The following is a 14,015-nucleotide window of genomic DNA, read 5'->3' on the forward strand; positions in this document are numbered from 1 at the left end:
TAAATTAAATACTGTAAATCCTAAAGTTTACAAAAGGACAGCATGTATGCTTGGGAGGTCTATATGAGGCCTGATAAGGGGTCTAGCTTGAAGCTGCCCCATGCTGTGAGCTCCCATTGACTTCAGAAGAAATTCCTTCTGATGAACAGGACTTTTATCATTTACTCCAGGTCCTCCACTACCCACTTCTTTCTCTGCTTTCCCAGGGTGACTGTGTAGAAGTGTGAAAGCTTAGAAGTGCAAACTGTAGCTCAGAGTGATTCATTGAGCCAGTGAAGCATTGTGAGCGTGGAAACAAATGCGGTTGGCTGCTCAAAACATGAGGAGAAGATTGGATTCAGATTGAAAAGGACATTGTCAAGGTTGAATAGCCCAAGAGTTTACTAAGATTTTTGTGGATTCTTTTATTGGCTATTTGTGAAGCCAATCATTCTTGACTTTATTTTTTATTCTTCTTGCTGCTCCAAACATCTTTTCAGAAAATCAATACGAGTAGCTCAACATTTGTGAGCCAACAATAATAGCTCAGTATTCACAGTCCAACTCTCATGCTGGATCCCTGAATAAAAAAGAAAGACAGGCGCAGCTGTCAGCTATTTGATCACTATGTGCAGACCCTGAGCAGCCCCTCCTTTACAAAACAGTGTGTGGAGCACAGTATTTCTGTCGACACAGATGTGTCTGTGCAGTATTCCCCTTAAAACTTTACCACCCCAAGTCAACAGCAAAGAAAAGGCAACCGTACAGTGTTTCCATTTACAAACTTTTCATGTGCTGAAGGAGCTCAGAGTTTGGATTGAACTTCTAAAGGGGAAGTATATCACCCTGATTGCCCTCTCTACAGCCTGATATGGGTATAAATTCATAGATTTCAATGCCAGCTTCCCATGTTACTTTATGTAAGCTCAGAGTATATAGTACTATAAGTTTTTCCAAGGAGTAAGTTCATGTAAAGTCCCTTCAAACTAGTGAAATTCAATAGTCAGTGTCCCCTTTTGTAGGTTAATCATAGGTCTTAGAGAGCTGAATTGTCATTAAAATGTATCTTCATCATGCACAACCAAAAAAATCCACAGCTACATTAAAGCCTCATCATCTCAACAAAAAGGGACAATATACTCACACAACAAAACTCCATCCCTTACCACAATGCCATTTTACAATGACAAAGGACTCCCCAGAATTACTGGGCTCCCCATAATTTTTGAATTCTTTGGCAATACCCAGTCTGAGTTTTTGCCTGTTACCTCTCTCAGTGACTGTCATTATCTTATGTTCCTTGGACAGCACACTGTATGACGAATTTGTCTGCTAGTGCAGACAAATAAAAGGATGGAAATATTTTGTAATGGGAAAGCTTGACATTGGCCTAGCAGAAGTGATGTTTAGCCTGAGATAAAGCCTTGTGGCTCAGGCACTGGTGGTGTGGTTGCAGCACATTGGGTGCACTTCTGAATTTCCAGAACTGACTCCTGCAGCTGCAGTGACTCCCTGAATCCCTAGGAGCTGAGAGTAGATGCTCGGCATGTGGCAAGCACAAGCACACATTGTGGCCCCTTCCAGCTCTTACCTGAGCTGTTGTTCTTTACTTAACGCTGTGGCTATAAAAAAAGCAATTCACAGTCAAACTTTATGTCATACTTCATTGGGCCCATAACATAAGTGTATCGTATATTTGAACTGTGGTTTTTTGTTGTGCATTTTTTTTGTTTGTTTGTTTGGTTGGTTTGGTTTTGGAGTTCTTTTGGGTTTTTTTAATGTAGGGTTTATTGTTGCAGTGTCCCTCGCGCTCGGCAGGCGCTGACCACAGGCTAGCTCAGCCTCGCACTGCGGCTTACGCGAGTAAGGTCGGGGTTGCAGGCTGGGCAAGCAACCTCCTCCCTGTGGGGCCCTGGTTCCCCACGCCGACGACAGGACTCGTTGGAGGCACGACCGTGGCGATGGATAAGGGATTGACTCTCTTGTGCAGGGTTAAAGATGGTTTATTGGAGGGGAGACCAGCAGGGAGCTCCGCCTCTGACGACTGCTGCCCAGAGAGAGCCCTGAACAGAGCTGCGCACGATCTTTTAACCGGGGCAGGATCCAGGGGTGGTGACAATGGGTCAGCCAATCAGGGGATATGGGGGTGTAACAACGGGTGTTAGCTCCTGAACATTGAACCGATAACAAGAGGGAGGAGGGGGACTTCCTGGGTACCAGCCTATCACTCAACGCCCTCCCTGGATCTTTCCAGAAGCCAGGGAAGGGCCCCGAAGTGACAGACAAGGGCACCCAAGAGGAGAGAGAGGGGATTGACAGGGACAGGTTGGGGAGTGGAATGATGGACAGATAACCGGGGATAATATAACAAACATGTGGGGATGGAAACATTATCGAAACTGGGGGATACATTGGAACAAACCAATACAAAACTCAGTATAAATTACATAGAACAAATAAAATAGAACATGCACTGCCACAGTTTATTTGAGTAGGAGGGGGAAATTGCTTGGTTAAACCATGTGCCAACTTCACAGTGAAAGGCTGTACAAGCGGCATTATATCACATCTCAGAGACTGTAGCTACTGCAGGAAAAAGAAGTTCTAAGTAAAAAGAAAATATTTGAAAGGACTTGTACATAAATAGATCTACAAACTTCAGCCTATAAAGAAGACACTTGACATAGCATTCAAGATTGCAGAAAGTACCTAATTTCCTGAGTCATGTACTTCAAAAGCATTCATTGTCTTCAAAACCAGCTAATCAATACAAAATGTTTCTTGCTCAGGCAGGTTAGAATTAACAGATAAAATGAAGTAGATTTAAGTGCAGAAGTAAATCTCTATTGTATCTCCATCCAATTGGCCTGTGTGTTTTGTAACCACAGTAAGCAGCATCATGGTTCCCAGGCACATTTTAGTAACGCTGTATTGCTATTATCAGCTTCTATGAGAAGCTGATAATACGGATTTTACTGCTATTGAAAGGTGCTTGGACCTTGAAGTACCTTATTAATTTACAGGAAAAGCACAGCAAACTTTACTGGTAGCACTAAAACATGTGTTGTAGTTCAGAGTGACTCATTGCACCAATAGACCTTTGAAAGGATGGAAATAATGCAAGTGGGAGCTCAAAGAAGAAGGAAAATATTGAACTCAGATTGAAAAGAAATGTGTTAAGTTATTTACTGCTGGACCCTATGTATTACAGACAGAAGGATTGGCTTACTTCTTTTTCATGATTGGTGGCTAGAGCTCCCTTTGTATTTGATTTCCGACCCTATTCCATTTCAAATGAGACTAACTTTTGGGAAAGGCTTGAGCCTTTGAAAATCAAACTCCATTTTATTGTCTCTACTTCAAAAACTGTGGCACTGGAGCCCATATTTACTTTAGAAAAAAGCAAGACAATAACCTTATAAGCTCTCCAGTTTCTCAATGCATAAACATGTACAGGAAGAACAGGGCACTGAGGCCATTCCACAGATGTGCAGAACCTCCTTTGTAGAAGTGGTAATTACTTGTCCACTCGCCCAGAATGCCCATCTGCAGAGAAAGAGTATTAAAAATTAACCTCTTGACATCTCCCCTGATGCTGCTAGAAAGGCTTTTAATTAAATCCTCTCTAATGTGTCTTTTTGTATCATGGACAATATTAAGCTTGATGAAAAAGGTACAAAAGCTCCATAAACACTTAAGGAAAACCTTAGTAGTTGCAGCTGGTCAGCTGCTTGACAATTACACCATATTCAGTCCCCTAAAGCAGTACGGTGAAGAGCTATGACAGGCCTCAATTATTATTCATCTTATCCCCACAGGAGTACATGGAAAGTAAAATTCAGTCAGTTATTACAGATTTAGGAGTAAGGGAGTTATATCATCCTAATTTACCAGAAAACTGTCTGAGGCTTAGGTTTTTGCTTTATATGGATTCTGATTTTTTCTTCCAACAATTTTTTTACTTGAAGTTGGATGAAAAAGCTAAGTTGGTGATATAAAGTCCAGATATTACATGTCTGGTTATCTGATTACCCAGGAAATCAGGTAGCTTAATTTGCTCGTCATTAGTTCCATTCAAACCAGTTGGTTTACATAAATCTCTTAACCTGTAGATATCACTGTAAGGAAGAAATAAAGATTTTTTTCTGAAGTAGAATAAAGCTAAGCTACAAATAATGGACTGGAAGGTAGATTGGAACTAATCTTTACGGCTTAACCTCTAAAGAGGATCCAAACTTTGATGCAAAAGACACTTAATGTATTAGCATAGTGATAACAGTGTAAGGCTGATTTTACATAAAATCTAGAAAGTATTTGTAAATGAACCAAAGACATTTACAGACTAAATAAAACTGGTTTTATATCAGTTTAGTGTTCTGTCAAAAAGTTGCCTGTGAGGAAGGGTGCTGAAAGGACTGCTGAGATTCACAGAGTAATCTGCATTTGTGTTAATTTAGTGGCTTCCAGAACATGGCTGGAATCTGCCTCTGGGTATTAGAACAGCCAAACTGTGAAAAACATCCACAATTTAAATGAAAACTAAGACTACCACCAGGAAATTATGTGCATCGTTGAAAAACTGTAAGAAATAAAAACTCAGAAACTTAAATATTTATGACCTTTATTTTAAACTGGTTTAATGAAATAAGAAACTGTAATACAGTAAGAAAAAGTAAAATTATGAAGCCATGCAGTGAAACAATGGAAATACTCTGTGTAGTCAGAAATTGGGGTCCTCTAAATATCTCGAGTTTGTTTCTGAACTACCTGACTAAAAATTAAAGCTCACTTGTTTAAAGACAATAGAATTATTCCTGAGGAAGAAAAACATGTGATAGCAGAATCATGGCTTCTAACATAGATCACATAATTTTTAACATGGCAATTCACAATACAAAACCCTGGAATAAAACAAAACCAAACAAAACAAGGTACATAATATGATTGTATGAAAACTACAGTTAATACAATTTCAGAACAAGGTGGTAATTATGTACTGTGAATTACTGAAGGATTTGTACCTGTTATTAATGTAAAAAGAGAATGTGAAGGTTTGAAAGAGTACCATGAATAGAAGTCTCTCCATATTTCTAAAGCCTCTTCAAAGTCAGAAAGCTTAACAACCGGCTGCAGAACCAAATGATGCACCTGTCTGCAGTCAGGATTTGTTTGCCTTCCAGTGCATGGCTGTGTGCATGCAGCACTGTTATTTCAGCTCTGTTTACAAAAGCTTCACTTGCAGGTACCTACCCTCTCAGTGTTTCTTCTAATGAGCTCAAAATTCTCAACTGATTTACAGAAAGATGTCAACAACGGGGGAATAGAAGATTAAACTAGATTCAAGTTTGAAAAAAAGAGCGAAGGAAAAAAAAAATAGTAGTACCTCTCTGTGTCAGCTGTCCTGCCCAGAGCTGGTTAAGTGTGAAATGCGACTTTATAGCTTAAAATATCTCACAAAAGAATACTGCCACATGGCACTGTGTTCCTCTGTCCCCACTCACATTTAGTTCACTTTGATGAGTTACCCCAGGATGTCAGGCTTGTCTTAAGGAATCATACGTACAAGAATCAAACTTTCCCAGCCCTTTTGAAGACAGTGAGACCAATCACTTGCTGTTGTATCGGCAGTCTGTTAAAGTGAGTTTGGAACTGGACAATGTTTCAGGAAGAATCACCAAAATTACATGTGCAAAATTAACAAAGTCTGGTCCCTCGCTCCATGACACGTATGCGTATCGATAACAATGCATTGCTATGGATGACTTTGAATTACTTGAAATTCATTCCTGTGCAAAAGGCAATGAAAACTCTATATACCACTTAAATGGAGTGCAAATCACCATGAGATGAGTCAAGATTGTTAAACAAACCCCTAATTTATTCAAGCAAACTCAAGGATACAACATAAGGTAAAACAGCTGTCCCAAATATTCATCCAGAGAAAAGAGAAAACTGTGCAACTATTTGTATAATGAAATACATGCTGACCAAATATGAAAATTATATCTGCAAATCTATAGCTGCTAGAGAACGTTCTTTATACCTACTGTTTTTACTCCCTAGGCGACAGCTCTATTTGTGTTCTGCATTTATTGGTAAAGAGTAATACTTACGTAAAACTAGTTTTTACACTATATTCTTTATTTTTAAAGAAATATAAAAGAAAATTAATCTAGAAATGAACACTCAGTAAGTGCAGATATACATGATACACCATCCAGAAAATGCTGTAGCCCTCATGACTGCTTAGAAAAAAAGACATTCTTTCCAACTGCAGATTTTGACATTGTGTTAAATTATGTTTAAAGAAATCATGTTAAACTAAAATCCTAAACTACAGACTATTTTTAAAATAGTGATTTAATTAGTTGAAACCAAAAGAAAGGAATAATTAGGATAACATTAATATTTGTACTAATTACTAGCTCTTAGTTCTACTTTTTAATTGTCCATAAATGGTAAAGGCCAGACCCTTAAAGACATAGTAAACAATGTGAACAAGGTACTACAAAACAAACCTCAGACCATTAATTCTTTTAAATCCGTTGTTCACTTGCACTCAGAAACCAACTTCTGCCACATCAAAATCAAAAAAAAGTGGATTCTTTTAGATCAGTTCTTTGATTGTTTCCGCTTTTAATCTTGTTTCAGAAACATTACTCCAAACACAGTAACACCCTAGCCGCAGATGGAGATCTGAAAGGCTGGATGATTTGGAGGCATCTCAGGTGTTTGCGTATGTTTTATGAATATGTCAGTGAATTAAAGTCATAATTTTACAAATTATGAATATACTAAATATCACTCCAGAAAGGCAAATACCAACTAAACACTGCTGTAATAGTGAAAAATATGACATGCAGAAATTTCAAGAGAGTTTATTGCTTTTTAACGAATCAAATAAGCAACTATATTTGAGGTTAATAAATATTATCCCTCTTTTACAGATTTGGAAAATGAGGCTGTTCATGTGGTATATCCCAGTTGAGAAAAAGTTTGGTATCAGATACAGCTGTAGTACAGCAGCAGCAGAACTACAGGGAAATATCCTATGGCATGTATCTGATCATGGTAATCACCATCTCCTGAGAAATGGGACTGCTGTGACTAAAGTCACTTGGTGAAACTGTGCGCCTATTGGTATTAGTGAGGATTTACTGGTGACTTCAGTGAGGCCAGGAATTCATTCAATAAAACTGTACTAATGAAAATTGTACTATATACTGAAGTTACCATACAAGTCTGAAATGCTTATGAAGCAATGAGCTACACAGCAGAGCTTGAATGTACTTTATATAATGAGATAACCACAAGGTACTGTAAGTTCTGATTTAGGAGCACAAGTACAAGTTTGCCTTTCCGAGTAAACAAGCTATGATAAAAATGTCTTTTAAAAACTTCAGCTACCTTTCCTATATCTTCATACAGTAAATTAGCATGATGATACCATCACCTGCTCCTAAGCAGTACTACAATATATATGTTAAATAATAATATTTCTAGAGTATGGGACATAGTTTGCATCTTTAGTAAGTATTTTCTACAAAAATAACTGAACTTTATCCCGAAACAATTATCCAGCTGTCTCACTGATGAATCTTTACTTATAAAACCCAAAGAACCATCAAGAAAATAATCAAGCCCTCTTAAAAAGGAAATAGCAAGATATTCAACAAAATGCGAACAGAACAAACAGCAATGCTCCTTTGCAGCAACTGTCACAACTCTCCACAATCATATTCCCTCCCAACTAAAACTTGCTATAAAACCTTGTTTACTTTGATTTTATCCCTTAGAAACAATATGACCAGAACAAACCAAAGACCCTTCTTTGCAATTTTTTTTTCTGCTTTCATCACATATAACAACTGGAAAATGCACTAGTGTACTGCCTCTCAGAAATGCCCAACACACACGGTGTTTATTAAAGGAACTCCTCTCAGCACCTTAAGAGGGAGTGTAAATTTCAGACTTCTCGGTACCTCTACAGGTTTGGAGAAGAATCTGATTCCTTGCAGGGAGACACCATCACAAACCCAACACCAAAGGTGCTGTACATTTAGAGTTCTGCTGAATCATTGTTTTCCAAGACCTCCAGTGGCAAGGAGTCACCTAAACTATCTCCTGAATCAATGGTGAAGCTTTGGCTTTTAAATGTTTTATGAGCATTCATGAACTTCTGGAGGTACTTGGAGGTATATAGCCAGTGGTGCTTCAAGACATCCTCCATCTCATAGACTTTGGACTGCCTGGCATTCATTTTTCGGAACCTTCTAAACAGTTTGTTTCCAGACTCATTTCCTTCACTTGCCCAGGCCCCAATGGACCCATCTCTTTCAATGATTTCAGGAACATGAGCAAGTGTTTTGTGGAAATAATTTGTAATCTTGCCCTCATATCTGTATTTGAACTTTGTAGATAAGAGTTCTGCAAAACGCTGTGAATTGTAGCTATACTGGCACAGCAGTTCTGGGCACTCCTTGGCAGGGCATGAGGATCGCCACACTGGCTTCATCTTCAGATAAAGATCCATTAGTTCTTTTAGGGCTTCATGCCTTTCCTCACATTTTATTAATTCACACACTGCCTCTACAGTCTCTTTGGACATGAGCTTTCTAGCAAAATTTCCACTCATCTTCAACATAGGCTTCAAGTTCATCTTCTTCCTGAGGTGTTTGTCAAGAGCCAACTGCCACCTCTTCCTCTCCTCTTTAGACACGTCGGGATTTTTGTAAAGTTCACCAATCTCCATCTGGAAAATCCTGTAGAATTCTGTTGCATTTCCAATGTCGCAGTGCAATGCATCTATGGAGGGAACAGTCTCAATAAAAGGTTTGGCTGAAACACCCTTCACTCTGTCACGGAGCTCATCAACAGACTCATGATATGGGTTGGACCTCCATATTTCATATCGCTCCAGATTTTCAGCATGGCTCCTGGTTATGGAGTGGAAGACCAGATTCTGGGATGCCTCCAAGCGGGTTGCGTCACACAGGGTACAAATGTAAGTGGAACCTGAGGCCTCCAGCCCTTCCACTTCCCGCACGAGTTTCTCATCATATCCTGTACCCCTGAAGACAAATCTGAATGTTCTCAGGATGCCTCCCATTTCAAGCAGGAGTTCACTGTTCTTCATAGCCTCTCGTTCTGCTATGAGGGGACTCAGGATTGCTGTCAGAGTTTCATGATCTGATTCATCAGCCAGCATAAGGCACAAGGGCTTACAGCACAACTCTGAATTGGGCTTTACTTCCTCAAAGATCCTCTTGCTTTCATTCCCTTGTGCTATAGAAATGTTCATGACTGTGAAGGAAAAGCGAACAGCCTTCTCTGGGACAGTAGGCCCACTTCCATGCTTCTCACTGACATCTCCCATTCCGTCACAGGACTCTTTTACTACCACAGTGAAGGGGCCATTCAAATAGTCATCCAGGTTTTTTGCTTTCATGCCTTCCAAGATCTCCTCCTCCATGTCTTTTAAGGCACAAACCAAGGCTGCATCATATCGGAACCTCTTTGCAATTGTGTCTACTGGGTAATCATCAATTGAGAGTGGCAGTCCTGATAGTCCATCTATAATTCCCACTTCTGTGTTAGTGGATACATTTTTCAGGGGAGGTTTCCACTCAAATGGGTGATAACCTGGTAGGAGGGCTTTCTCAGCAGTGCGAAGAGCATGCAAAGGCTGGAAGATCTGCCTCCCACTGACAGCTTTTACTGTTCTATACATTTTATGATACTGACTGCAGCTGAGAAACGTGTTGATTCGGATGGCCAGACATACAGCAGGATGAAGTCCAGATCCCCTCCCTTGCATTATAGCCTCCAGTTCGTCTGCTTGTTTGTGTTCATTTTTTGCTCTCAAAGCTAGCAGGAACAAAGTCATGCATACAGCCTTTATATCACCACCCTCTTCTTTCTCAGCAAAAGTCTTGACTTGACGTTTCAGTTCCCTCAGACGATGTTTCTGAGCTCTCCTCGTCAAAGACAGGAGGTGCTGCCTCGGTCGGCCACCTTTATTTATGTAGCTATAGAGCTCTCTATCTTTCATCTCCTTGTGGCTGGAAAGGTGCTGGCCATATTTTCCATGCAAGATCTCTTCATCACATTCTTTTACAGGGCATCTTATACTCAAGTTATCAAGGATGTTCTGGAAGGATTTCACTGGGGTAACCAGATCAGTAGGAAAGCAAGGATACCAGCAGGAGGGGCAATAGCTGCCCATAACCCTGATACATTTAAGGATGCAAGTTCTGCAAAACAAGTGTCGGCATGTTGTTTCCACTGGATCTGCCAAAATATGATCACAAATCTGGCAAGAAATGGATTTAATGAAATCTACTGGGTAATCAATTGCAAGCAGCTTGGTGCTGAGGTGTATATCTTTGCAATTGACAATCTCTTTAATTAAATTTTTGTTGTTTATCTGTGCTTGGTTCTTTACACCTCTGTTTAACCGAGTACGTTCCCCAGTGGTTTTGACACGTTTGCCATGTTGCACACTTGGGGGCTGTCTTTTTCTCTTGACTCCTCGCCTGGTAGTATGGCACACATCACAGTTTGGGGAATGGGGTTGCCACTCCATTGTGCTGTTCCTAGGAAAATATACTTCACATAGAGTATTACTGAATTTTCTGTGTATAATACTCCAGCAGTTGTGACAAAATCGAGTGGGATGGATAGTATCGACATCCCCTCGCACATCAATCTTGAAAACCTTACCAATAAGGTCTGGCCAAGAGGTTGCTGTTTTTTCTTTCTTTCTCAGAAGCCTCAGAGTTTCGTCATCCACTGGCCCGTGCACTGGGTAAGTTCTCTTGTGACCATCAGTTTTAAATGAAACTCCACAGATGCGGCAGAGTTGCTTCAGATTGTTCTGATGAGCTCTATTGTCTTGTGTTTTCATGGCATGGACATCTTCCTCAAGTCCATGCCTATTGCCCGTTAACTCCATCTTTTCTCCTCTTGACACTGCTTCATCTTTATGCAGGGTCAATTCTTTGTTTGAAGAAACAGCCTCTTCTGCCTGATCTTTGTTTATGTGCTGGCGGTCATCTGAGGGTGTTTTTTCAAATGATCGCAATTTAAAGAGCTTGAATTTCCATTCAGAAAATTTTGTATATGTATGCTGAAGTTCTTCAGGTAGGTCCATTTGTGATGCTTCTGATATCTGCAGTCTTACAGAAACCAGATCACCTGAGAAACAGAAAGATGTAAGTTAGCCTATTTTCCAAAATTAATAATAATGCCATGGTTTTCAATAGAACAGTTCTAATCACTTTAACTAAGAAATACTTTGAAAGTCATTACTCATCCAAGATATCTGCTACACTGGCAGGCCTAGAAAAAGCTGTCCACTCAATATATGAGATGAATTCCCAAATTTATCTTGAGTTTGATCCTACGGCATCACATGGCTATTTGATCAGGCATGGCCTGGTCACCTTACATTAAGCTATTAGTCCTGTAGTAAACATCCAAATCTGCCCCTTCCTTCTTTTGCTTGATGGAGCCTACCGTAAGTAAAGTTACTATAGACAACAGCATTGCACTCTGAAAGTCGGTGATTTTTTTAATGTGAAACTGAACTCCATTGAAAGGTGTCTGAAAGGTAGAATTTTGTGTGTTCATTCTATATTATCCAAACCAGCAAACCCACAGCTCTCATGCTACTTGTTATTTCTGAACCTGGTCAGAAGTGTTTCATAGGTGGCGTTCCAACAGCACATACCACTCAATCCCAATGTAGACTTTATTCAGGCCCCAGTTTTATAAGGTACTTTAGCATGTGCTTAATTGAGTAGAAGTAGCTCCATTAAAGCAGGAGGAGTGTGTCCTCTGTTGTTGCAAAGCACTACAGTTCCCTGAACTCCAAAGGGGATACAGCAATGCATACTGGCTTCAGACTTGATCGTGAGAGAATATTTATACTTTGTACATTAGTCGTTCATTTAAGTACCTTGCTGAGATCTCTCTCCAAGGATTACTGGTACTGGAAATCTGAAAATGTCTGTGTAAATTCAACCCTGAGTTTAGCTTTCATATAGGTGCAGCCAAAAGTAATATCAATATGGTTTCTATGGAAATATGGTGTGTAAAAATAAATACAAGACTTTCACTTCAAACACAGACACTTTTTGCTACTGCATGAGACCCAGAAAATAAAATTGCATAGAAACAACAAGGGAAACTAACCTATTTTTCAGTAACCTAGCTATGAGAAGTGCACAAGGTAAACAAACAGTATAGAGAAAATTTAGTTATGTTTTCTGACTTATTTTGGTTTTACTGCCCTGGTTGGTGTGAGTAATAAAAATGAGGAAGACTGTACCTTAAGACAATGCACTAGAACTAGAAATTACAAAGCTGTGATTTTTTTACTGATTTTATCATCACTTAGTCATCCACATAACTGGCTAGAAATCTCTGTTTGGTGTCTTTTCAGAAGGTGTCCTTCATTAGGTAATACATCCAAGTCATGGTCCAAGGTGATGATGCCCAGGGTTTCTGAGATTATTTCATCTATAACCTTTCAATAAAGCATTATTTCAGTACAGTCCTTCAAGGTCTGTTGGGAAAGGACTGCATGCATTCATTAAGTTCCACATCCAGAATGACATACCAGTCTGATTAGCTCTTTCTTGGAGAGCTGAATTTTATTTTAAAATCATCCATTAGGCCTGGCAACTAAAATTTAGGTTTGTTTTCTTCCCAGCTTCTCTTCACTCCATCCCACTGAGAGCTAGCTGCCCATACCACTGTCCCCATCTGCCCACATTGCTCCATCCAGCTGCCTGTACTCCTAAATATCTCTGTCTGCACTGCAGTCCCCTGCCGTCCATTGCTGATCCAGCCTGGCAACGAGCGTGTTTGTCTTCTGCTGTTCACAGATCTGTGAGGTGCAGCTGTGCACAGATGTATTCAGAGAATTACTACTGTCTCACTTTCTTGTCTGCATCTGGTGACAGACTTGGTGAAATTTATCCTCTGAGCAGTAACCCGTTTCCCCTGAATAGTTGTGTTCCTGCCACCTGCGGAGTAGTTGAATACCCAGTTGCCCTATACTGCCCACAGATCCTTCTCTTCTACATAACACCCTATGCAATTTTGTGTAATTTTACCATCACCAGCAGCACCTTCAAAATCTCTTAAACCATGTGTAATGCCTCTTCAGGATGATATCAAAGTCATTGTAAAGAAACAGCCAGGCAGAGTATTCTTAATGCAAAATACTTAATACTTTCTCTGCTCTTCTGACCCTTTGAGTAAGAGCCACTGCAGTGCCATACTCATCTCCAAAGCCATGACCTGACTCTTGCTACTAATCACCAGCTCAAATGAATCAGACAGGGTTTACCCATGCTAAATGAAAGTTCAAGCAGTTTTTTTCTTTTCCTCTTTCATTGAACATGTCCTGGAAGAAATGAATGACAAAGACACCCTCTCAGGTTATCAGACCTTCACCTTTGGCAGTAGTTAATTGTTGCCAACAGGCTACTCATCAAATGCTTTTGAATTGTCTAGCTCCCAGGCAGTGGAGATTACAGCAGTTCTCTTGGGAGAGCAAGAAATGTTCCCAGTGCTAGGAATATTTCCTGCTACTCATGCAAAATATGCCTGTGTTCTCTTATTCTGGTTGGGGGTCATGCTGAACAATCTTTTTTCACCCTGCTCAGATTCTTACAGAGGGAACCCCAGGCATGAATCTCCAGCCATGGTTATTTAATCAACTCAAACAGCTGTGTTCAGTATCACCTCTTTTTCTCTTGAAAAGAGAAAAGAAATCCCTTTTTGCCCCAGATCACAGTATTTCATTCATTTCTGAAGACAAGCAAGACTGCGATACTTTTGTTCACATCAGGAAAGGCTTTGCTTTATAAAAAGGCTCACCAAAATGAACAGAACAACCTCTGAAGTGAAGAAGCACATATAAAATCACTGACCTGCCCATTAAACCAGGACAAGGAATCAACACTGGGATGTCCTGCAAGCACCTGGGATGCTGTCATTAATACTGCTAGCCTACCTTCAGCTTG

At 40.0% G+C, this 14,015-nt stretch overlaps 1 protein-coding gene across 1 annotated transcript; it reads right to left on the minus strand.

Annotated features, from left to right (window-relative positions):
• Window positions 1–8,038: 8,038 nt before the first annotated feature.
• On the minus strand, window positions 8,039–12,757 carry RAG1 (recombination activating 1). Its single transcript, XM_040067567.1, has 2 exons — window positions 12,736–12,757; window positions 8,039–11,175 (listed from the first exon to the last, which is right to left on the minus strand). Exons 1-2 carry the CDS (start codon window positions 12,755–12,757, stop codon window positions 8,039–8,041), a joined length of 3,159 nt encoding a protein of 1,052 aa, XP_039923501.1.
• Window positions 12,758–14,015: the final 1,258 nt, after the last annotated feature.

Source organism: Hirundo rustica, chromosome 6, assembly GCF_015227805.2.
Source record: "Hirundo rustica isolate bHirRus1 chromosome 6, bHirRus1.pri.v3, whole genome shotgun sequence".
In the NCBI taxonomy this organism is placed as follows: Eukaryota; Metazoa; Chordata; class Aves; order Passeriformes; family Hirundinidae; genus Hirundo; species Hirundo rustica.

Bases quoted from the DNA above. Each gene is read 5' to 3' on its own strand.
- RAG1 (XM_040067567.1), bottom strand. From the start codon at position 12,757: ATGTGGGCAGATGGGGACAGTG. The intron at 11,176-12,735 runs GTATGGGCAGCT...TCTGTTTCTCAG, and splicing joins GTGGGCAGATGGGGACAGTG to GTGATCTGGTTTCTGTAAGA.